Raw genomic sequence first — 22,685 nt, 5'->3', positions numbered from 1 at the left:
TCAAAATGAAAGCTTTAGTTTCTGAGCTCAGGGAGGCGACCAGTTCATGATGTGAACCGTGTTCCCGAGAGAAAGTTGTATGGCATATTTAAAGGTGAAAATCACAGTGAGCTCATACAGGGGGACGGGTGGTGGAACAGAGTAGTCTGCTCTGACTCAAGTTATTTTTCTAACAAGAAGTTCTAGCTAACCTTGAAAATGTGCCTGGCAGCTGGGGGTGCAGCTGGCCTTGTGGTTGGGGAATTTTTGCTGATTGATAAGGCCATAAGGTATGCTGATCATGAACATAGTTTATGGTCAACCTGACCTTATATCAGGCAGCAAGCTGAGATGATGTGGCTGGTGGGCCTGAAATAAAAATATCTATAGCTATGAGACTCAAAAGGAGCAGGCCTCAACAAATACCAGGCTGGCCTTGATCTCAGATTTGTTTGTCTCTGTCTCCTGGATTAAAGGTGTGTTTGTAATTGCAGCCAAATCACACACAGCAAGAAGGTCTTTGGATGAGATCTCTTGCCAGAGCAGCCATGTTCTGAGTTAAATTTATTTTTACAAAATACGAGTCTCAGGAAGTTCCTGAAGCTAACAAGACCAGTTTATGAAAGCAAGTGGAGGACACTCTGTGGGATTTTGGTGATGTCATCCCTGCTTTTGAAAGCAACTCATTTATACTTCTATAAGTTACCCCATAAACTTGTTGGTTCTCCAAACTGGCCTTCAGTGGACTCATCACTCATTATTATTGAGGGCCCCACTTGAGCTTAGCCCGATATCACTCTGCAGCCCAGGTTGGCCTCCAGTTCATGGCACTCTCCTGCTTATTGGTGGGTGTTAGCTCTCAGAGCAAGTGGGCGTGGCTTAGGGTAACCGAAGGTCCTGGTTTTCCCAGCACTGTCGGTTTGAAACAGAAAGTTGCTCATTTCAGGAACAGCTTCAGTCCAGGTAGACTGAGATTGACCATCCCAGGATGGAATCTAGATTACTGGACAGAAGGGCTCTCTCTCCTTTGGACTACTGGGGAAGGACAGGGCTAAATGAACCTTCTGGGCTCTAAAGTCCTGGCAAAGCCTTGCTTCTCAACCCTGTGGCCCTTACAGTTACTTAACCTCTAAGGTCTTGTAATCTGGAAGAAAACGAGCCATACAGAAGTGTCTCTCTCAGTGAAGGCTCATATTTGTGTGTGTGTGTGTGTGTGTGTGTATGTGTGTGTGTATGTGTGTGTGTGTGTGTGTGTGTGTGTGTGTGTGTAAGTGTACACCATGTGCATGCAGTGTTTGTTGAGGTTAGAAGAAAGCACCAGACCCCCTGGAACTGGAGACACAGATGCCTGTGAACCACCCTGTGGGTCCTGGGAACTGAACCCAGATCCTCTGTAAGAATAACAAATGTTCCTGACCACTGTGCCAACCACCCCCTCACCCCCTCTTTACTTTGAAAATAGAATGTCTTTTATTTATTCTTTGACAATTTCATACATTCAAATAAAGATTTGATTATATACACCCCAACTCCTCCCTCCCACTCTCCCAGGAACCTCCAGCACATGCTCCTTTCATGTCCCCTCCTTTTAAAACATGTTTTTCTTTTTCTTTTATTCTTTTTTACATATACATTTATATTATTACACATATATACAATAAACTACCTACAGCAAGAAGAACCACAAAACAACTAGGAATCATATAAATGTTACAATCCTAGTGTTTTGGCTATTTGTATTTAACAACCTTAAAGAGAACATTTTTCCTATTTTGGTGCATCTAAAATTCTGAGTGTAAATCAATATCTATCATATCTCATTTTTATCAACTTAAAACATCTACCCAGACTTAAAAACATTTTGACCCCAAAACAAATAAGTTTAGTTGTAATACTAAACTATCTGGCCTTCAACCCCATTGGAGACTTGAGAAGGAATAAAATTAATTATCTGAGTAGACAGAAGTGCAGGGAAGCAGCTTCCAAAAAGAGAAAATGACAGGGATAGTTTGATGCCTGAACAGTCACACAAAACTCTCTATAACGTTGGGGCATCATCTTCAGCCTTCTGGCCCAGTGTATCTGACAGACATATTTGTGAGGCAGGGACTTTTTTATTTTTTAATAACCCATGAAATTAGTGCTTCCTGTTGGAATGTTGACTGACCTTGTTGACTTGATCTGGTGTGGGTTATCATAGCACAGGGAGTTTATGGGCCACCTTATTTCTTGTGACAGGGTCTCTCACTGAACTTGGAGCTCATTGATTGGCTGAACTGGCAGGCCAAAGTGACTACAGTGGACTTTCTTTGCTTCCTCAGTGATGTACTCACAGGGGCTCGCTGGCATGCCCACTCTTCTTCTTCTTCGTCTTCTTCTCTTTTTTTTTTTTTGGTATTTCAAGACAGAGTTTCTCTGTGTGTATCCCTGGCTGTGCTGGACCAGGACTGTTGTAGACCAGGCTGACCTCGAACTCACAGGGATCCACCTGCCTCTGCCTCCCGAGTGCTGGGATTAAATGCGTGCGCCACCACGCCTGGCTAAATTTTATTTATTTATTTATTGGTTTTTTTTTTTTCGAGACAGGGTTTCTCTGTGCAGCCTTGGCTGTCCTGGATTCCCTTAGTAGACCAGGCTGGACTCGGACTCACAGAGATTCGTCTGCCTCTGCCTCCCGAGTGCTGGCATTAAAGGCAATATCCACCCTTCTTAAAGTGGGTAGAAGGGATCCGAACTTAGGCCCTCATGCTTGTGCAGCAAGCATTGTTCGGACTGAACTATTTCCTTAGCCACTGAAGGCTCATTTTTAGAGTGTCTGTGCACGCACGCACGCGTGTGTAACAGAACTCGGATTTGAACATTCTAGACAAGCATATTCCTACATCACCCGTCTTAATTTTCTTCTTTTTTCGAATTTTGCATCTGCTCTTGACTTTGTCTCTTCTGACATCCTCAGTCAGCCCTTGACCTTCCCTGTGTGGTCCCACCGCTCTTCACTGAGCACTACCCACCACAAGGAGGCAGAAGAGACCCAAACAAGACAGGTGCCTCTCTAGCTCTCCACTCTGTCTCTCTATGGTGCCTGCCGGCCCAGCCCTCTGGGGAGGGGGGGCGGGGCTACCAGCACGTGACCCGGGTGCCAGGCGACCGCGCCGGCGCAGTGGCCGCGCCGCTGTCGCTAGGCGCCGTTCCCTTACGCCGCTCCGCCGGCTGGCCGGCTGAGGCTGCGGGCCCCGCGCTCTGCGGCTCCGGCTCCTTCCGCGGCGGGCCGTGTGCCGCAGTCATGTCCCGAAAGCAGACGGCCAAGAGCCGGCCGGGCAGCGGCGGCCGCAGAGCCGAGGCGGAGCGCAAGCGGGACGAGCGGGCGGCGCGCCGGGCGCTGGCCAAGGAGCGGCGGAACCGGCCCGAGCCTGGCGGCAGCGGCTGCGAGGAAGAGTTCGTGAGCTTCGCCAACCAGCTGCAGGCCCTGGGGCTGAAGCTGCGGGAGGTGCCGGGGGACGGGTGAGGCGGGCCCGGGGATGCGGGAAGCGGCGCTGGGGATGCGCAGGGTCGGTCGGCGGGAGGGAAGCAAGGGCCGGGCTTGGTGGAACGCTGCCTCCGGTTCCCGGAAGGCTCGGGACTGGTCTGAGAGGTGACCTCCAGGTGCAGCTGTCATGAAACCGAAAGGGAAGGGGCCCAGGACCCGCTTCATGTCATGCTGGGTCTCCTAGGCGTCCTCGCCCCTTTTCTGCAGTGGGGTGATGAGAGCGGAGAGCCGAAGGCACCTTGCCCAGTGCTTGCTTCTCATCCTTCGGGTTCCCCAAGCAAATGGCATGAGAATCCCGGGCCGGGTGTTTTGGGGAACTCTGTACAAGAGTGGCAGCTGGAAAGAGGGAATGGAGGAAGGTGAGGGAAAGGGATTTAATGGGAAGGGCATGTGGGTCCAGGAGCGTGGGAAGACAGAAGGAAAAGGGTAAAGGAATGGGTTAGCGGGTCCAAGGGAGCCTAGCTGCTGGGTGTGAGGTTGCAAGAGGCACAGCACAGTTAATGTGTTCTCATCCATGAGTGGTCAGGTGGAGTAGAATACAGCCACACAGTAGACAAAGCTAGATGTGGTGGCTCCTGTTTGTAATGGTAGCGCTGAGGCAGGGGGATTGCTATGAGGTTTAGGCCAGCCTAGACTATAGAGTGAGAGGGTTTCAAACAAGCAAACAACAAAGCCAAGGAAACCTTAACAGCCTTAGCTAGAAATTGTAAGAGAAAGAGTTCTGTCTGTCTGTCTTTCTTCCCCCAGCCCCTGTTTTTTTCTTTTTGTTTTCTTTGAGACAGGTTCTTACTGTGTAGTCGTGAGATGGCCTGGAACCCTCCGTGTAGACTAGGTTGTCTTTAAACTACAGCTGTCTGCTGTGATTAAAGGCGCACACCTCCATCCTCCCGCCCCCCCAAGGAAGTGTATTCTTCATTTGCTACTATGTTGACGTTTATTCATCAAGACTGAATAAACAAGCCCCATTTGTCTTTCCTGCCTTCAGAGCATCGGGCAAATTGGAACTTTTTGTTTAAGTTGCAATTAGAACTTAATTTCATTCACCCACCACCTAAAACAGTTCCTGGGTCATAGAAGACGTTCAGGACTTTTTGTTGTTGTTTTTAAAATAGTTTTTCTACGCGGCCCTTGTTGTCCTGGAATGCACTCTGTAGACCAGGCTGGTTTGAAACTCAGAGATCTGCCTGCCTCAGCCTCCTGGGGTGAGCCACCCCAGCGCATTTCTCCCCTCAGAGTGACGGGATAACAGTATCAGGGAGGCCACCTAACTCCTAGGGAAGCGCCAACACTACTGTAGCCATCAAAGCATCAGGTGAGGCCGGGTCTGATGGCGCACATCTTTAACCCTAGCACTCAGGAGGCAGAGGCAGGTGGATCTCCGTGAGTTCGAGGCCAGCCTGGTCTACAGCTTGAGGTCCAGGACAGCCAAGGCTACACAGAGAAACCCTATCTCAAAAAAACCAACAATAACAAACCCCCCCCCCCCCCCCGAAAAACCCAAAACAAAAGCAAAAACCCAGAAAACCACCAAGACCAACAACAGCTGCTGAGGAATAAGCACATGCACGCACACTGTCGCCATAGCTCAATATTTACTATGTTCATAATTTAAAACACAAGTGCATAGGCATATTACCTGTTAGTCACCGTGCTTTGAGATAGTGGCTTTAAAAACAAAACAGAGCAAACCAGGGTTTCTCTTTGCAGCCCTTCCTGTCAGTACTATGTAGACCGAGTCAAACTCACAGAGATGCACTTTCCTCTGTCTCCCCAAGTGCTGGGATTAAAGCCGTGCGCCACCACTGCCTGGCTAACAGATTATTTTCTGCATTAATATTTGTTGAGTGGTATTAGGTTAAAATATAGTCACATTTTGCTAATACCAAAAATAGTTACCAGTGTCCACTGTTTCTGTTCTGGCCTGGTTACCATTTGAGTGGCCTAAGATGGTGCCTTGCTATAGCCATGTTCCTTGTAGGATTCTGTAATTGGTTGTTTTTCTGAACTCAAATACAGGACCTTACACCTGTATATCCCTAAAGTGGAGAGGTTCTCAAGCAGGGATGGTTTAGTCTCCCAGGGGGCAATTGGGCCTGTCTGGGGACACGGTTGGTTGTCACAGCTGGTGAACAGGGAGGTGGCGTGGTTGAGGCATCTGGTGGACAGAGGCTGGGCATGTTCCTAAGGCTTGGCAATGAGCAGGACATTCTAACAACACAGAATGGCCCAGGTGTCCATGGTGTGGGCACTGCGCAGCCTGGCTGCCCTGCAGTGGCGAGAGTGTGAACTTTGGGGAGCAGCCGGATCTCTGGGAGGCCCCTGAGGCCATGATGCTGTGCTTGGTGGCATCTGCAGTGTGTTTTCAGGGTTTCCTAAGGGAACCCGGCTCAATATACTGTTTGTTACATTTCCTGTGTCGCTGCCTTGTAACCCCATCAGAAAATAAAGTAATTGCAGTGTTTTTATAGTGGGATCAAATACAGTATGGCAAATGAGAAGTATATTACTTCCGCATGGGGTAACTGCAGTTAATATTTTGGTGACAATGTTTGGAGAGTCATGACTAGGGCACGGTTGGGGAGGTTTGCATCTTGATTGGTTGTTTTGTTTTTTGGCTTTTTTGAGACAGGGTTTCTCTGTGTAGCCTTGGCTGTACTTACATTGTAGACCAGGCTGGCCTCGAAAGCAATCCGCCTGTCTCTGCCTCCCTAAGTGCTGGGATTACAGGCGTGCGCCACTCAGGTTCGCATCTTAGACCCACTGGCCATCTTGCTAGCTCTATCACTAGCATTTTAATTTTAGAAAACAAACAAGATCCTTAACAGTGGCATTGTTGTTTCTGGTGAAAGGAGAGCAGGCAAGGGCCCATGCCTTTCTTTCCCTGGTGTAACTGTGCTTCCTGCTCGGCTTCTGACACTGTATTAGCTCTCAGATGTGGGACAGACTTCTGTTGTTCTAGCAGCTTGGCAAGTGGCTGTCGTTTAAGTTCTGAATGAGTGATGACCTGGCTGGGCAGTTTTAGCGAGGCTTGGTTCAGAAAGGTATCCGTAGGTATGACTTCATTTTGGAAGGGGTCTGGGAGTTTTAGATCTCAGGCCTGGAGTGGTTTGTGAGGCCTGTGCCCTGTATTGAGGCACTGTTGTCAACTGCACCATCGAACCAACTTCAGCGGGTCCTGAGTAATTTCTTTCTTTCTTTCTTTCTTTCTTTTTTCTTTTCTTTTTTTTGAGTCAGTCAGCTGGTAAGTGAGAATGAGAACTCTTACTTGCTGCTGGGTGATGCGGCTGTCTGGAGGCAGTCCTATGGCCCTCCCCACAGCATCTGATATGAGGAGCGTAGGTGTCCCCTCTCCTGAGCTGAGAGACCTCCGAGGACAGCCAGGTGTGTTAGATGAACCAAGTCCATTTTTTTTTTTTTTTTTTTTTGGAAGATCTTGACGAGCATCTTTGTCCTGACAGAAATTGCCTGTTCAGAGCTCTGGGGGATCAGCTGGAGGGTCACTCTCGGAACCACCTCAGGCACCGGCAGGAGACGGTGGACTACATGGTAAGGCAGCGAGAAGATTTTGAGCCCTTTGTGGAAGACGACATTCCTTTTGAGAAGCACGGTAGGTTCTCCCTGGGACCCTGGGTCCTTCAGGAGTCAGGCCAGGTAGTCAGCCCACCAGCACCCCGCCCCTACTGCCAGGGTTTGCGTAGGTAAATTATTAGTAAAATTACTCATTTATTCAGCAAACACTTATTTGCATATTCTGTGATAAGCCCAAGCTATGCAGCTGGGGGTAGATTTAGATGTTTGTCTCCTTGAATAAAAGTGATGGTGTTGGTGGCGAGGGTTGTGGTTAGGGTAGGGTGCTTGCCTCTCCTGGGCTTGATCCTCACGCAGTAGCACCACCTCCCAAAGAAAAGAAAAAGGAGATAGTGATAATTGCCCAGACTTCGTTTGTGACCTCTTACCCCTGGGGTGGGGAAATAAGCTGTAAGATGGTGTATACATATGGAGTCTACTTTTTAAGCAGTCCATGCAGAGAGATGGCAGAGGTGTGGAAAGATGCTAGCATTTGAGGGTCTTTTTTCCCCTTGGTTTTTAAATTTTTATAACACACCTGAAAGGATTTTATGTTATCTAAAATTAGACAACAAAATTAAATTCTTAATAAGTTAGTTGTCTGAGGATGATGGGAATGTGGATAGTGCTAATTGGTTTTTGTAGGTTTTTTTTAAAAAAAATAATCATGTATTTACAACTAGAAAAAAGAAATCAGCAAGCTTATGTTAAGATCTCACCAAAAACCTAAGTCCCCCCACCCCTTTTTTGAGGCAAGTCATTGATTTTACTTTTAATGATTCTAATTAGTTGTAATTTAATTTAGCAAAAATCTATCTATCTATCTATCTATCTATCTATCTATCTATGTATGTATGAACTTCAAATATTAACTTTGACAAATAATTACTAAGGATCTATTATTCCAGGTACTGACAAGTTTATGTTTTATAGATAATATTTTCCTTTTGGTTTTGTGTGTGTGCATAGCCTGACCTTTTGATCTCCCGAGTGTTCCACACGCTGCCACACCCAGGTTTATGGGGTGCCACAGATGGAACTCTGTGGCCTCTTGCATGCTGAGCAAGCGTTCTACCAGCTGAGCTGTGTCCTAACCCACAACCAGTATCTCCACCATGGGCCTTACATCTGTGTCTCACCAGGAACGGGCGGGCAGTGTGGCTTCTGGGTTTTGATGAGTGTAGGGCCACATTGAGAATGGACTGGGAATCTAGGCGGGGAGGCTGGTGAGGAGGCTCTCTCTCCATATGGTCAGGTCTGAGAGCCGTGTAAAGGGCCAGTCCCAGAGCAGCTGGAGGAGTTTACTCACGTGAGGAGACCAGACAGGAGACCAGGAAGACAGAGGGAGGGGCCTTTCTGAGGACAGCATCAGTAACCCCAGTGGCTGGGGAGCTCTGGGTGGGTAGTCTGCTTGTCACCAAACTCTGGTGGTCCACTTCCTGGGATCGCTTTTCAAGCAGGCAGTTTTAGAGTTATCATTTTACTGTGTGTGTGTGTGTGTGTGTGTGTGTGTTATGGTGTGTGTATTTATTGTGTTGTTTAAAGTGAATCAAGTCATGTTCTTGGGTGTGCAAGTGCACACTTGTCCTAGCACTCAGGAGGCTGAGGCAGGAGGATGAGGAGTCTGAAGCCAGCCTTGCTATAAATAAATAGATAAATGAATGAATGAGTGAGTGAATGAATGGAGTGATGCTTGTCACTTTTCCGTGCTGCTTTGGATGAAGTTTGATCTGTACCCACTTGAGCACCCTTTGGAAAGGTCTTTAGTGGATTTGGGGTGTGTCACTATCAGCACAGTTGCCAGTGTGATGCCACTTTAGTTGTACAGGGGAAAGGTGCTTTCTTGAAATACCACTGCATGGCTGAGCACTGATGCATAAAAGTGTGAGCATCAAAGAGGTGACACATGGCTTTGACTGCCAGAGCAGAAATGAAAAACAGTGGGGAGCCTGCGAGTCCTCCCGTGTTGGAGATTAGACCCATTGCCTTTGTCTCTCAAGCACAGTTACCTGTTTTTTAATGTTTGTCTGCCTTAGCATCCGGTCAGTTTCTCAGGGACAAGGTGTTGTGCCTTTGTTTCAGATCCAGCCGTCCCTGACATTTGGAGACTTTGATGTAGTTCTCGCTGGATTAATAAGCGAGGGTCTCATTGACGCGGTGAGGATCTAGTGACCTTTGCACTTATTCTGTTTTCAGGATTACTCTCATCCTCTAGACTGTGGCTTTGTAGAACCGCCACCGTGTCTCCCCATCTGTACAGATGCCCGGACAGCACTTTAGCTGTTTGCTAACGCTCATCTCCCCGTCTCCTCCTCCTCACCTGCTCACTGCTGCTTGGCTGTCATTGCTTCTGCTTACCGCCTGTGCTAGTTAGTTTTTATTGTCAACTTGACACAACCAAGAATCACCTGGGGACCTCAGCTAAGAGATTGCCTAGCTCCATTGGCCTGTGCACATGTCTGTTGGGGATTGTCTTGGTCGCTAATTGATACAGGAGGCCCAGCCCACTGTGGGAGGTGCCATCCCTAGGCTGGTGGTTCTGAGCTGCCTGAGAGAGTTAGGTAAGCACAGGCTTCTGAACCAGAGATGAGCCAGCAAGCATCTTTTTTCCTGAGCCCGCTTCCAGGTTTCTTCAGTGTCAGACTGACCTAGATGTGTGACAGGAGATAAGTACTTCCCTCCTCCAAGTTGCATTTGGTCATTGCATTTGTCTCAGCAGCAAAATGAAACGAGAACACCACTTCCGAAATTCGCATGTGGCAGCCGTTTCACCAGGTACCCCCAGTGCAGTGTGGACTGGCCTTATGGCCCCTTGATCTCTTCAGTGTGTTCTAGAACCCAGTCAGAGTTGTGATGTAAGTTTGTTTTCCTCCAGATTCTGTTGCTGGTTCCCACTGATCTGAGGGCTGAGTTTCTTACAGTCCTTCATGATTTATGGTTTTTAATTTCTCTCCTTTCTCCATTTCTCAACCATATTTTCTCTGTCTCTGCAGTCCAGGTTCCTGCCATACAGTGTAGTCTGCAGTCTCTCTTGTTCTGTTTGCAATAGCATCCATTGCTTCTTTTAACTTCGACTTGGTCTTGGGACATCAGTTTAGTAGTCTCCGCTTAGCAGTTCATCTGATACATGCTATTCTCCACTCCCTACGAGCACATGCACACACACCTTTGTGTCTCTGACTGGAAGCTGGAGTATAAGAGCACAGCTGCGCACGTTTCCCTCATCTCTGGCAGCACCCGAAGCTTCCGATCTCCTCAGGGAATGGACCAAAGTTAACCGAAGGGGAGACTCAGTCCAGCACACTCCAGCCTGGGAAGGTTCCAATCCAGTGCTGCTTTGTCCTCTGGAAGTTTTATGCTCATGGCATTTCTGTGCTGCAGCATGTAGTGTTGCCAACAGGGAAACTGCTCACTCTAGCTTCAGGGTCAGAGCTCTTCCTTTCTGTGTTAGCCCATTGCTGCTGTACTGTCTGTTAGCGCTCTAGGCCCATCATGAAAAAGAGAGATGCGCCTGGGATAAAGGCCAGAACAGCCCTTTCCTGAGTGTAATCGTCTCCAGGGCACAGTGACAGTGGCCACAGCCAGGGCTGGGGTGAAGGCTCAGCCCACCAAGTCAGACTCTGGGCCTTGGGCTGGTCTTAGCTGTCCTCACTTCAGTTTGTCCTTCCTTCTAGTGGCAAGTGTGATAATCCTCCCAGAGCACCGCTGTGATGGTTAAAAGTGATGATTGTAAGAAGTGATGAGAGCTCTGCTTGACATGCTCATGTAGTGTCTGTCAGTGTGAGCTGCTGCTGCCATTGCTCTGTCCGCCGTACACTCCCTGTCCTTCCTACAGCTGGGCAGATGGGAAGCACACAGCATTTACTGAAGGAATCAGTCAGCAGATCCTTCTCTGATGACGAGCATCCCTGCATAGTGTTCACCTCTGACCTCCTAGGCTGACTGTTGGACTTTGTGGATGTGTATTCTTGCCTCTCACTGTTTGCAGCTACGTGAATACCAACCATGTTTGCATCTGCACTTTCCATCATAAAGATTTCATTTTTCTTTCCTTTCCATGCAGTGGCCAGTTTGGCAAAGCCTGGTACTTTTGCTGGCAATGATGCAATTGTAGCCTTTGCAAGAAACCATCAGTTGAATGTGGTGATCCATCAGCTTAATGCCCCTTTGTGGCAGGTAGGTCAGCTTGGGCCTTGTGTTTGGAACTACCCCTGTGCTGGGTGCAAATGGAGTGTGGAGAGTGAGTGAGAAGTGTTTATGATGCTGGAGATAGTACTAAGTAGCTAAGTGGGTGATTTGGGAACAACCTAATGTGGGAAAACTTCAGATAGTTCTATTAAACCATCTTAGCATACAAATGTTTAGTATACACAAATTGTAGTTTTTGAAGTATGTCCCTTCCCCTGTGGTGTGTGCATGCGTGCACGCACATGTTAGGGGTAGAAAAGCGTCATAAAATCCATTATAGTGACATCTTCACCATAGTTACTGAAAAGTGTTTTCTGAATGGCAGAGTGCTGTTTCTATTGAGCTTTATTTCTGTAAAGGTTTTATAGCAAATGCTTGCTTCAGGCTGAGACCCGTTCAGACACACAGCCCTCCACAGCACAGTGTCCTTTTTTTTTAAGCTCCTTTACGTTCTCTTTGCATCCAGCATTACCCTCATCTATCTGTCCATCAAACTGACGTTCTTGAGCTCAGGCAAGCAAGGGTCGCTGACTGAGTGCGCACCGCACTCACTCATTCCTTCTCCCGGAGTTCTGGAGGGTTTGTGTCACTGTGGCTCAGCTCCAGACAAGGCACATGCCTTTATTGACCCACTGCTCCACTTGGCCACTTCAAACCTTTTCTTATTTAGAAAGTTATAATGTTGTAATTGAAGAAAAACTGGGGAACTCAGAGGACCCTCTGCAGGTGAGTGAGTGACCAGAGTCAGACTGATGGGGATCATGGCAGTTAACATTTTTGCTGTGTGTCCGCCAGTCACCCCACACTTGGTCATATAATTGGAGGGTGCATGTCGCAGTGTTTTTACACTGTATTGTGAACACATCTACATGAATTCACTCATGCATACTCGTGCACACACATGAGCACTCACACGGAGGCATACAGACACACACATACTCCCCTCCACTGTAAGCATTACTATCTCATAGGTGTGCTGCCTGCACCCACTCCTTTGTAATTCTCTTAGTCGTGGCCTGTCCTCTCTTCTTTTAGAAAGGATATCCAGTGTTTAGAAATATAAGCTGCACACACCAGAGCTCACCCTTTGCTGGTATAGACACTCATATAAAACCACCATCAACATATGGAGTAGCCGCACTTTACCAAGAAGTCAGTCCTGCTCTGTGTACGCACCGTCTTCTAGCTCTTTCCCAACCTCTGGGAGCCACTGTGTAATCATCTTCCTTACAGCTGTGCTTTTGTGTCACCTGGGAGTCTCCAGCCTTTTGTGTCTGGCACAGTGTCCTTTTAACAGGCTTATACAAGGACAGAGTAGAGTAGATGCTGGCTGGGCTGCTGAGACATCCGCTTCAGGGATGCAGTGAGCGGGAGGGAGACAGCATCCTCGTCCTTGGCCGAGCATGGCCAGGTGTGTGGATAGCAGAGAGGACTCTTAAGACTGATCTGCTGGCCGGGAACACAGTCACCCTCCAGGCTCAGCCGTTGGTTATTGTCATGCACAGTCAGAGTTGTCAGGACACTTGAGTGCACGGTGTCAGGAGCCTGATCTAGAAGGAGAAACCTAGGCCGGTGACACAGCCATCTGCTGCTTTCTCTAAAGATATCTGTTACGTTTCTTAATTGCCCTAATTCTTACCTTTTTTTCCAAGTGTGTTTCATTAGTGTTCTGGGTTATGACTTGCAAAACAATGAACGTACATATTTAAATTTACTTGCATTGGATCTCCCCTGCTTGGTGGTGTGGTCAGGGTCCTGAGCTCCTGCATTAATGATGAGTTGGCCTAGACTCAACATGGAGACCGAAGCCTGCGCTGTCTGCTGCATGGATGTGTGACTCTGTGAGCGGTTGCCATGTATGACGTAGCAGAGGACAGCCTTGCTGTGCCACAGCTGTGAATGTGGCCCCTAACAATTCGGGTGGCCATTCTAGTCGATTTCTATTCATAATATGCGCATGTTGTTAGTAAAGACGTAACTGCTTAGGAACTTTGTCACCTGAAGACAAAGTAAAACACTTCCTCTGTCTGCGTTCTTCTGGGGGACAGTGGTGCTGCCACTGTGTCGCAGGTCCGTCTAGACACACTGCCTTTCAGATGTAGACATCTCACTGCAGAAGCCTGTGCACGTCCTGCGTGGGGTTTGTGTGGTCCTGTGGACTTGCTGCTTTTGGGCCTTGAAAACTGTTTAAGTTAATGGTTGCCTCAGATTACCTGGGACTTCTAGTGAAAACCAGGAGAGCTGATGTTTTGCAGTTTTATCGGAAGCACAGTTACTGAGGGACAGAATCAGAATTATTTTCGTTTTGGTTGCATGGGTGTCTTGGGGGGCATCTACCCAGCCCAGCACTTAAACTTTTATATGTTTTTTTTGTTGTTGTTATTTTGTTTTTGGCATGATTTTAGCAATTCTTGTGTCCCATGTAACACCTCATGGCCAGTGCGCAGGCTGTGTGGTAAACCAGTACAGTTTTACTGTGTAGAATTTTGTCTTGGAACTGGTGATTGGCAGGTTTTGAGATTGTTGAAAGGGGAGGTGAACTTATCATAGCTAATGAGCCATGCCAGGCCCATCTGCATGGTTCCATTTTAAGGCCTTCAAGAGGGTATAAAAACATTATACGTGACATTTTACTTCTCTCTCTTTTTTTTTTTTTTTTCAAAGATAAGCCTCAAACTGTGTGAGCTTCAGGCTTAACAAATCTGGGTGTACTTGAGGCTCTTCCTGTTGGAAAGAGCCTGGGCACCTGAGAGGCTAGGTGCTTAGTTTTATCTGACTTAATTGCAGGCCTGCCCCTGGCTTTTATTCACTTCAATATGGATTTATTTACATAGCAAGTGTTACATAGCTACATGGAGGCCTACGAGCCTGGGAGGGTGAGAGCTCAGAGACCGACGTGTCCTGCCCAGAGTTGAGGTCTGTCTTTGTAGGGCTGCTGGCCTGGCGTCCTGGCCAGGCTCCAGACCCCAGACCCCACAGGCCCACCTTCCAGATCCTCTTCTGTGTCTGCAGATTCGGGGTACAGACAAAAGCAGCGTGAGGGAGCTCCACATCGCCTACCGGTACGGTGAACACTATGACAGCGTCCGGAGGATCAACGACAACTCAGAAGCGCCGGCTCATCTCCAGACGGACGTGAGTGAAGCCCAGCTGTGCTTTCAGACCTGTAGGAAGGCGGTGCAGAGCTGTGTCCTTGAGCTAAATATTGGCCAGCTGTTGTTGCTGTTAGGGAAAAGTTGCCATCAGCTGGCAAAGGCACTGGCTGCCTAGCCTGACAAACAACCACAAGGTGGAAGGGAAGAACCAGCTCCCACAAGCTGTCTTCTGACAAGAACACAAGAGTCATGGCATGGGTGTGAGCACTGCACGCACACACACACACACATACACACACGCACACACGCTTCCTGCCTCCTCTTGTCTGTGAGTGTGTGGTTTATGTGCTCATGAATATATGGGTGCACATGACTGTGTACATACAGAAGCCAGAGGAGACATCGGGTGTCCTGTCAACTCCACCTTACCCTTTTGATTCTGAAACTTGAGAGGGACTTTTGTGTGTTTGCTTGTTTTTGGCTAGACTGATAGCCAGTGTGACCCAGCAACCTTCTGAGCTTCATCCTCCATGTGCAGGGATTGTGGGTGTGCCCAGCCCAGGCCTAGCTTATCATTGCTGGGATCTAAGTTCAAGTCTTCCTGATTGCCCAGGGAGCACTCCCAGTGACCAGGCCATCTCAGCCCGTGTCCGCTATCTTTATACTTTCTTCATCCCAAGTTACAGCATCTATAAGCACTCAGGCCCTTTATGCACAGTGGCCTGTAAATTTAATATGTCTTGGACGCTTTTCAAGGCTACGTTATATCTGCTGTGTGTGTGTGTGTAAGAGCCCTTTGTGTATCAAGGTGTTTTGATAGATGCTATTGTATCACTTACTATCAGTGTTGTCAGGTCCTGACTGTAGGTCACTGTCTTCAGTTTCCATCCCCACTTGCAGTATGTGGCTCTTGCCACACCCTTAAAAAATCAAGTTTTTAATATTTGTCAGGTTTAGGGATAGTCTTTATTGATTTTTAACATAATGGATTTTTTTCTTTAGCTTTATTGTCATGTCTGTTTTTATGTGTGTGTGTTAGTGTGTGTGTGTGTGTGTGTGTGTGTGTGAGCATGCAGATGGGTGTCTTAGAGTCCAGACTGAGGACATCAGATCTACTATAGCTGTGTGGGTGCTGGGAACCAAGCTCTGGTCCTCTTCGAGACCAGCCAGTGCTCTCAGCTGCTGAGGCAGCTCCCAGCTCCTTTCATACAGTTTTTATGAGCATTTTGTCATCAGTCAGTTTGTGCATCATCCCTGTTTAAGACCTACTCATTCTTCCTTTTGTGTCAGCTGCACTTATTTTCTTTGTTCTCTTTTGTCTTATTAAGATGTCTAATGGCTTTTGGGAACTCTATGCACAAGGGAAATACATTTCTATGAGGAACTGCAGATGCTTCCTACACTGTTACTTCTATTTTTTCTGTCTGTTGTGGTCTTTGCTCTGAAAGGTTTTTGGGTTTTGGATTAAATTATCTACACCTTTATTTCCCAGCCCATCCTCCTTGATGGTTTTGTTGTTTTGTTTTGTGGTGCTGGTTATCAGGCGTGGCCAGGCAGGTGCTGTTCCACTCAGGCACACCCAGCCCTACCAACCTTTCCTCACATGGCTCTGGGGTTTATGGTCATAACTAGAATGGGCTTTCCCGCTCTGACGTTAGAGAGTGATTCCATATTTGCTTTAAACTTTTATAATTACATTTTTGTTTTATTTTGTTTTGGTTTCTTGAGACAGATTCTTTCTACTTAATGCCTCGCTGCTCTGGAACTTACAGTGTAGACCAAGTTGGCCTCAAATTCAGAGATCTGCAGGCCTCTGCCTCCCAAATGCCGGGTTAAAGGCGTGCACCAACATGTCTGCTGAGATAGTTACATTTTTGTTTTTATTTATCTTTAGTTTTAACTTTTAGTTTTTTGAGGCAACATCTCCCTGGATAGTCCCAGGCTGACTTTGAACTTGCTGTGATCCTCTTGCCTCCTAATTTTGGATACATATAGTAGAGACATATGTGTCTCCTACAGCAAGGATTACAGACGTGGGTCCCTATACCTGACCTCTGTTTGTTTTTCTATGAAATTTTAATTCCATTTGGAATTTATGTTCAGGAGGGTGTGGGGTAATGGGCCAGCTTTCTGTGCTCAGCTTACCTAACTGCCGTCAGACTGTCTTTGCGCTGTGTGTGTTTCCTTCTGCTTAGTCCCATAATGTGTTTGTGTCTCCTTTTAGCTGCTTGGTTCTGCCCCGCCGGCCTGTTTGTGTGTCGATGCCCCACTGTTTTAAATTAGGATAAGTCTGTTGTAAAATCTGGGGCAGTTTTTCACTTACAAAAATTTTAAATGATTTTTCTGTGGTTTGCTTTTAAAACTGGCTTGCCTTTTTTAAAAAAATTAGAATCCTTTTAAAGATTTAGTGTTTGTCTTATGTATTGTGTGTGTATCTGTGTGAGTGCATTTATACAAGAGTGAGTGGGCCTGAGGTGGTCAGAGAGGGTGTCAGAGCCCCTGGAGCTGGAGTTAACAGGGAGTGTGAACCATCCAGTGCATGCTGGGAACCTGGGAAGCCATCTCTCTAGCTCCTCTCACCCCTTCTGTTTTGTTTGATTTTACCCAGTGTGTATGGTGTTTTGCCTGAGTGTGTCTCTGTTACCATGTGCATACCTGGTGTCCTTGGAAGCCAAAAGAGGGCATTGGATTCCCTGGAACGGAGTGTCATATGGTTGTGAGCTACCATGTGGGTGCTAGATACTGAGCCTGGGTCCTTTGGAAAAATAGTCAGTGCTCTTAACTGTTCAGCCTTATACTTTTTTTTTTTGCCCTTTCAGACAGAGTCTCATGTAGCCCAGGCTGACCTTGAATTTCATATGTAGCTGAGGATACGAACTTCTGACCCTCTTGCTTCTGCGTCTCACATGCTCAGATTATAGACACGTGCCCCATGCCTGAGGGTGTGCAGCGGCCGGGCACTATACCTTGCTCTGAAACCGTTAGCTTTCTACTGTAGATAACACTTACATTTGCCTATATCTCACATCTAGGCTGCCTTCTTGTTATCTTCACATAGATCTCACACATGGTTAATGTCCTGAACTGTGCACATGTGGAAGGATGCTCATTGCCAGTTGCTAAGGTCTCCTTATGGGCTCCTTGTGCTGAGACTGTCAGGGCTATGCTGCCCACAGCTGGGCTCCACTTAGTGCACGTGTAGTGCACAGTAGAGAAGTGCCCATGCCCATTGCTGTCTCCCTCCATTCATGGGAGATGGACGGAAGGAGTGGCTGTATCATCAGGGTCGGGGTGTGGCTTTATTGTTCTGACTTGAGGGTTGTCATAGAGGCCTCTTTGGCCTCAAGTGACCCGCACTGTCGTTCCAGAGCGTTTGGAAGGCTTGACTGTGTGTGCCTCACAGGTGTGTCGAGTCAGCAGTGCCCTGTGCGCCAGAGCTTGCTGGTATCAGAGAATGCAGCGGCCAGCGGAGAGCTGAATGCATGTGTTTCTCCAGCCTAGCATGATAAGTTCAGTAGCCCAGCAGCTGTGAGCACAGGGGACAGGCCTCTGTATTCAGCAAGCAGAGACATATGTCTGCTATCAGACTTGGTTGTCCAAAGACCATAGTGCTTTGCGCCTGCTCGGGAGTGGTTCCTCCCAGCTTCTTCTCGGGGCTGTGGCCTGGATTCTCAGTGTGTGGATGAGTCTAGCCACTGCGGTTCTCACCAGGTTGTATCTAGAATTCTTTCTCCTGGGTTTGGATGCTTTGTGATTCGGGTGTCTTCCTGTGTGGGAGAGCCGAAGGGAACTCGCTGGAGCCGTGGTTCCTATGCTGTGTTTAGTTCCAGATGCTTCATCAGGATGGCCCCAGTGAAAAGGAGAAGAGCCAGACAAAAGGGGTGGACTTTGAAGACGGCCTGGGAGATGAAGTGGAAGATGCTGTCCAGAAAGTTGGCAATGCAACTGGATGCTCGGTTAGCACCCTTCCCTGTGGCCATGCCTCACAGCTGGATACTCAGTTAGCACCCTTCCCTGCGGCCTCATAGCTGGATGCTCAGTTAGCACCCTTCCCTGCAGCCTCACAGCTGGATGCTCAGTTAGCACCCTTCCCTGCAGCCTCACAGCTGGATGCTCAGTTAGCACCCTTCCCTGCAGCCTCACAACTGGATACTCAGTTAGTACCCTTCCCTGTGGGCTCACAGCTGGATGCTCAGTTAGCACCCTTCCCTGCAGCCTCACAACTGGATACTCAGTTAGCACCCTTCCCTGTGGGCTCACAGCTGGATACTCAGTTAGCACCCTTCCCTGCGGCCTCACAGCTGGATGCTCAGTTAGCACCCTTCCCTGCAGCCTCACAACTGGATACTCAGTTCGCACCCTTCCCTGTGGGCTCACAGCTGATGCTCAGTTAGCACCCTTCCCTGTGGGCTCACAGCTGATGCTCAGTTAGCACCCTTCCCTGTGGGCTCACAGCTGATGCTCAGTTAGCACCCTTCCCTGTGGGCTCACAGCTGATGCTCAGTTAGCACCCTTCCCTGTGGGCTCACAGCTGATGCTCAGTTAGCACCCTTCCCTGTGGGCTCACAGCTGATGCTCAGTTAGCACCCTTCCCTGTGGGCTCACAGCTGGATGCTCAGTTAGCACCCTTCCCTGTGGGCTCACAGCTGATGCTCAGTTAGCACCCTTCCCTGTGGGCTCACAGCTGGATGCTCAGTTAGCACCCTTCCCTGCGGCCTCATAGCAGGTGCTGCCTTGGCAGAGCTGGCCTGCCAGAGGCCAAAAAAGTGGAGAGCTGTTAGTTCATTTCCTGTCTTTGCTGGACTTCACCCATTAATGCTCAAAATCCTACGTTTAACATTTTCTTGGAGGGATTTCCCCTAGTAAAAGCCTAGTTTTATTAAGAAACCTCACTTATAAATGTATGGAAATGGCTACTGCCTGTTTGAACTTGGAATTTTTGGTGGATGATGTCTTGGAACCTCGTCAGTTCCTCTGTTGTATGTCTGTGTCTCAGGCTGATGAAGCAGAGCTCGGGAGCACAAGACATCCAGAGTCTTAGGTGGGTCTCTGTTTCTTTGCTAGGATTTTAATTTAATAGTCCAGAACCTGGAGGCTGAAAACTACAACATTGAGTCTGCGATAATCACCATGCTTCGGATGAGCCCGGGCAAGAGAGACAGTAAGTCCACGGCGAATACTTCACATAGGCTTCAAGTGGCCATGCTGCTGGCTCCCCCAGGCTGCTGCTTGCAGTTCCCCATGACCGCTGCAGTGTCCTCTGTCTGTCCATCCTCAAGTGCTGTCAGCATCTATCAGTCAGTACAACAAGCAGCATCTTAAATTATTTTAAATTTTAGCAGCCACTGTATTGCACAGTCTATGGTTAGGTCATGTTTTGTTATACAAATGAATACTTTATCCCTTAAAATTATCTTTAAAAAGTTTATCTAAGGAAATAAACCCTGCTGGCAGAAAGTTGGCTGTGAGCCTTGCAGCCAGCCAGGGGTTTCCACGGTCTTCCCGCAGCTTTCCTGACCACTGACCTGAGAGTAGAATTCCATCGCAAGGAACCTGGCTTTGAAGATGGCAGGGATCTGGGGACCTAGGGGATTTTGGAGTCACTTAGCTGCAGTTGCTGTCTGTGACTGTTGGGTTCTTGGCTTTAACAGAATGCCTTTGTTTGGAAGGTGGGGAGGAGAAGCTTGAGCCTGGTGACCGAGTGAAGCAGTGTGGCCCCTCAAGTGAGGAGGCGGGCAGTGGCCCCGGACTCCTTGGAAATCAGGGTGGAAGTGAAGGCAGGATGGAAAACAGTAAGGCTCGGGCCAGCTCCACTGAAGAAAACAAAGCTAAGAAAAACCATCTCCCAAAGGTATGGGGGTGGGGAGGCAAGGCACTGTGGGAATTCTGTAGCAAGGCTGAGAAGTTGAATTTCACCCTAGGGTGCAATTTTCTAGATATATAGAAGTAGTTATTGTAGAGCATGTGGGGCAGGCACACAGACATACTAAGACCTTGCTTGTCCCACAGTCACAACAGGACACAACGGAGTGTCTGCCCTGCCTATAGCTGCCTCTACAAATGCACCATTGCTTTCTTCCAGCTGATATCACTGGCTGGGGTGCAGGGTGTCTGTGCATTGTCTGTAGTGAGCAACTTTGTGTGTAAACCTTTGTGCTTGCATGAAGTTCCTGGTGAGATAGAGGGCATATCTCTAGATGTGTCTGAGCTCTGGGTAACTAGTCAGATCTGCACCTCCATCCCTGGCCTAACTCCAGCAAGTGCATGTGATGTCATCAGTTTCCTCAGTTTGAAACTCAACTTAAAGGCAGATGTTCTGAGCTGTAATGCCACCTAGAGACAGTGTCTCCAGGCCCCTGTGATACCTGTCAGCTGCTGGACCAGGGGTGCTGGCTTTGTGGGTCATTTGCATTGATTTCATCTGATGCTTCAGAAAGGGAATGGAAATTTCAAAGTATATTTGAACAGTACTGGAAAAGAAACCATTCTGCTCTCTCGGGCTAGTTTCCTCTGTTCTTGCCGAAAAGCATTCCGGGCCCAGAGACTTGCAGCACCTGTGCCCCACACAGCCACTGTCTATTCCAGGTTACGAACAAGCAGCGGAGGGAGCAACAACGATTAGAGAAGAAGAAACGACAGGAGGAGAGGCACCGCCACAAAGCCCGGGAGAGCAGGGACAGCCACAGGGACAGCAGCAGAAGCGAAGCAGATGTGAACACGCAGGTCACCTTGGTGAAGACTTTTGCTGCTCTGAACATCTGACTCTTAAGGCCTTGACGGGTGGAGGATGAACGCTGCAGACAAGGCTTCCCGGCCAGGTGTCTTCTGACGGTGTGACAACTGACCCTCACGCAAGCCCACGGGAGTCAGTGTCCTTCAAGCTGCACTTTCTGTCCTGAGCTTTCTGTCAGGGTTTTGCCGTGTGACAGTATGGTGACGCCATTCGCCCTCTGAAACACAAACAAAATACTGAGTTGTAGGCCGGTCGCAGGGAGGGAGGCTCTAGTTGCCCTGTATGTGAGTGTGGTGACTCTAGGCTCGTCCCTTGTTGTGTGCAGTGGGTTCGCTGTAATTCTTGAGGTCGTTAGCACAGTCATTAGAAAACCACAGTGGCAACTTCTTTGTTTCTCTCTCGTTTACAAGCAGGGATGAACGTCTTGGTTCACCAGGTCGACAGTGTGTTGACATTTGGTTTGCTTCCGATACAGGTCATTTGGCTATGTCAGTGCTATGACAGGGTGGGTGGCTCACAGCAGTCGGTGCGTCAAGTACCTGCTCTTCTTCCTGTCTCTGGTATTATCTCAGAGACAGTGCTTCAACCCCCCTCCAGCCATGTGGTACATGCGCCTGGCTGTAGGTGGGGTCTGGGTTTTGCTGGGAGCCCCACGCTACAGCAGAGTTTGGGGTGTTCTTCTGGACACTTAGGAGATGGTGTGGCACTGCTTGAGGCACATGTCTGAGCTCGGTGTGCAGGGAGAGCTGGCCTCTAAAGACTCCTTCTGTGAGAGTGCGCTACAGGGACAAAGGTGTCCGTGTTTGGATTTTAAGTAGCTATTTTTCTCTTCTCTATGCTAGACTCAGAAAGATGCCTACAGAGTTGATTGTACAGGTTGTAAGTTTTCTTAACATATGAAAAAGAAATGAAATCCTATAACATAGCTGGTCATGGAGGCTCATGCTAAGCCTATAATCCCAGCACTCAAGCAGAGGCGGGATAGCTGCAAGTTTGAGGCCAGCCTGGGCTGAATGGCGAGTTCCAGGCTAGCCAGGGTTAGAATAAAAGGGGATCTTACAACACGTATCCACATACATACATACATACATACATACATACAGACATACATAAATACATGCATGCATACGTATTAATTTAAGCCTTACTTGGGCTGTCAGTACTGGAGAAGGCGCAGCAGTGGCTGAGGAGGCTGCCTGTGGCTAGACTAGATGGCAGGGCATGGCAGGGGGGCGGGCCTGCGCTGCCGGAGGCCCTTGAGGGACTCAGTTCTGAAGCACATTCAGAACTATGGAGGGCTGCTGTCCCCAGATGTGAGCTGTCATGTGCCACGTGAACAGTCATGGTTAAAGTCATTTCCTTCTAGAAACCTACTATTTGGGCTAACCCTGTATGCTGGGTCAAAAGATAAATTATCTGTTGTCAATAGAGGCAAAAAAAGCCAAACAAACAAAAAAACCCCAACCCATCACAAAACAGCCAGCTAGACACAGACACCACTGTCGGGCGGGTCGTGGGTTCTTCCAGTTGTCTTCTCAGCAGGCTGTGTATGTCTTCAGGTGAAGGATGTCCTTTCATTTCCCGTTTGTGTGGCTTT

At 48.2% G+C, this 22,685-nt stretch overlaps 1 protein-coding gene across 1 annotated transcript; it reads left to right on the top strand.

The window, feature by feature from the left end:
• The first annotated feature begins 3,162 nt into the window (after positions 1-3,162).
• Otud3 (OTU deubiquitinase 3) lies at positions 3,163-21,189 on the top strand. Its single transcript, XM_051171553.1, is given in 11 exon segments — positions 3,163-3,480; positions 6,964-7,112; positions 11,136-11,248; positions 14,273-14,411; positions 14,414-14,478; positions 15,148-15,155; positions 15,500-15,549; positions 18,178-18,311; positions 19,420-19,516; positions 20,025-20,206; positions 20,941-21,189. Coding segments are annotated over 11 exon segments (1,332 nt in total). The 5' UTR covers positions 3,163-3,262; the 3' UTR covers positions 21,118-21,189.
• The last annotated feature ends 1,496 nt before the right edge of the window (positions 21,190-22,685 follow it).

The sequence above is a fragment of the Acomys russatus genome, chromosome 29, assembly GCF_903995435.1.
Source record: "Acomys russatus chromosome 29, mAcoRus1.1, whole genome shotgun sequence".
NCBI lineage: Eukaryota > Metazoa > Chordata > Mammalia > Rodentia > Muridae > Acomys > Acomys russatus.
The sequence above is the reverse complement of the archived record's forward strand: the minus strand, read 5'-3'. Positions and strand labels throughout refer to the sequence as shown.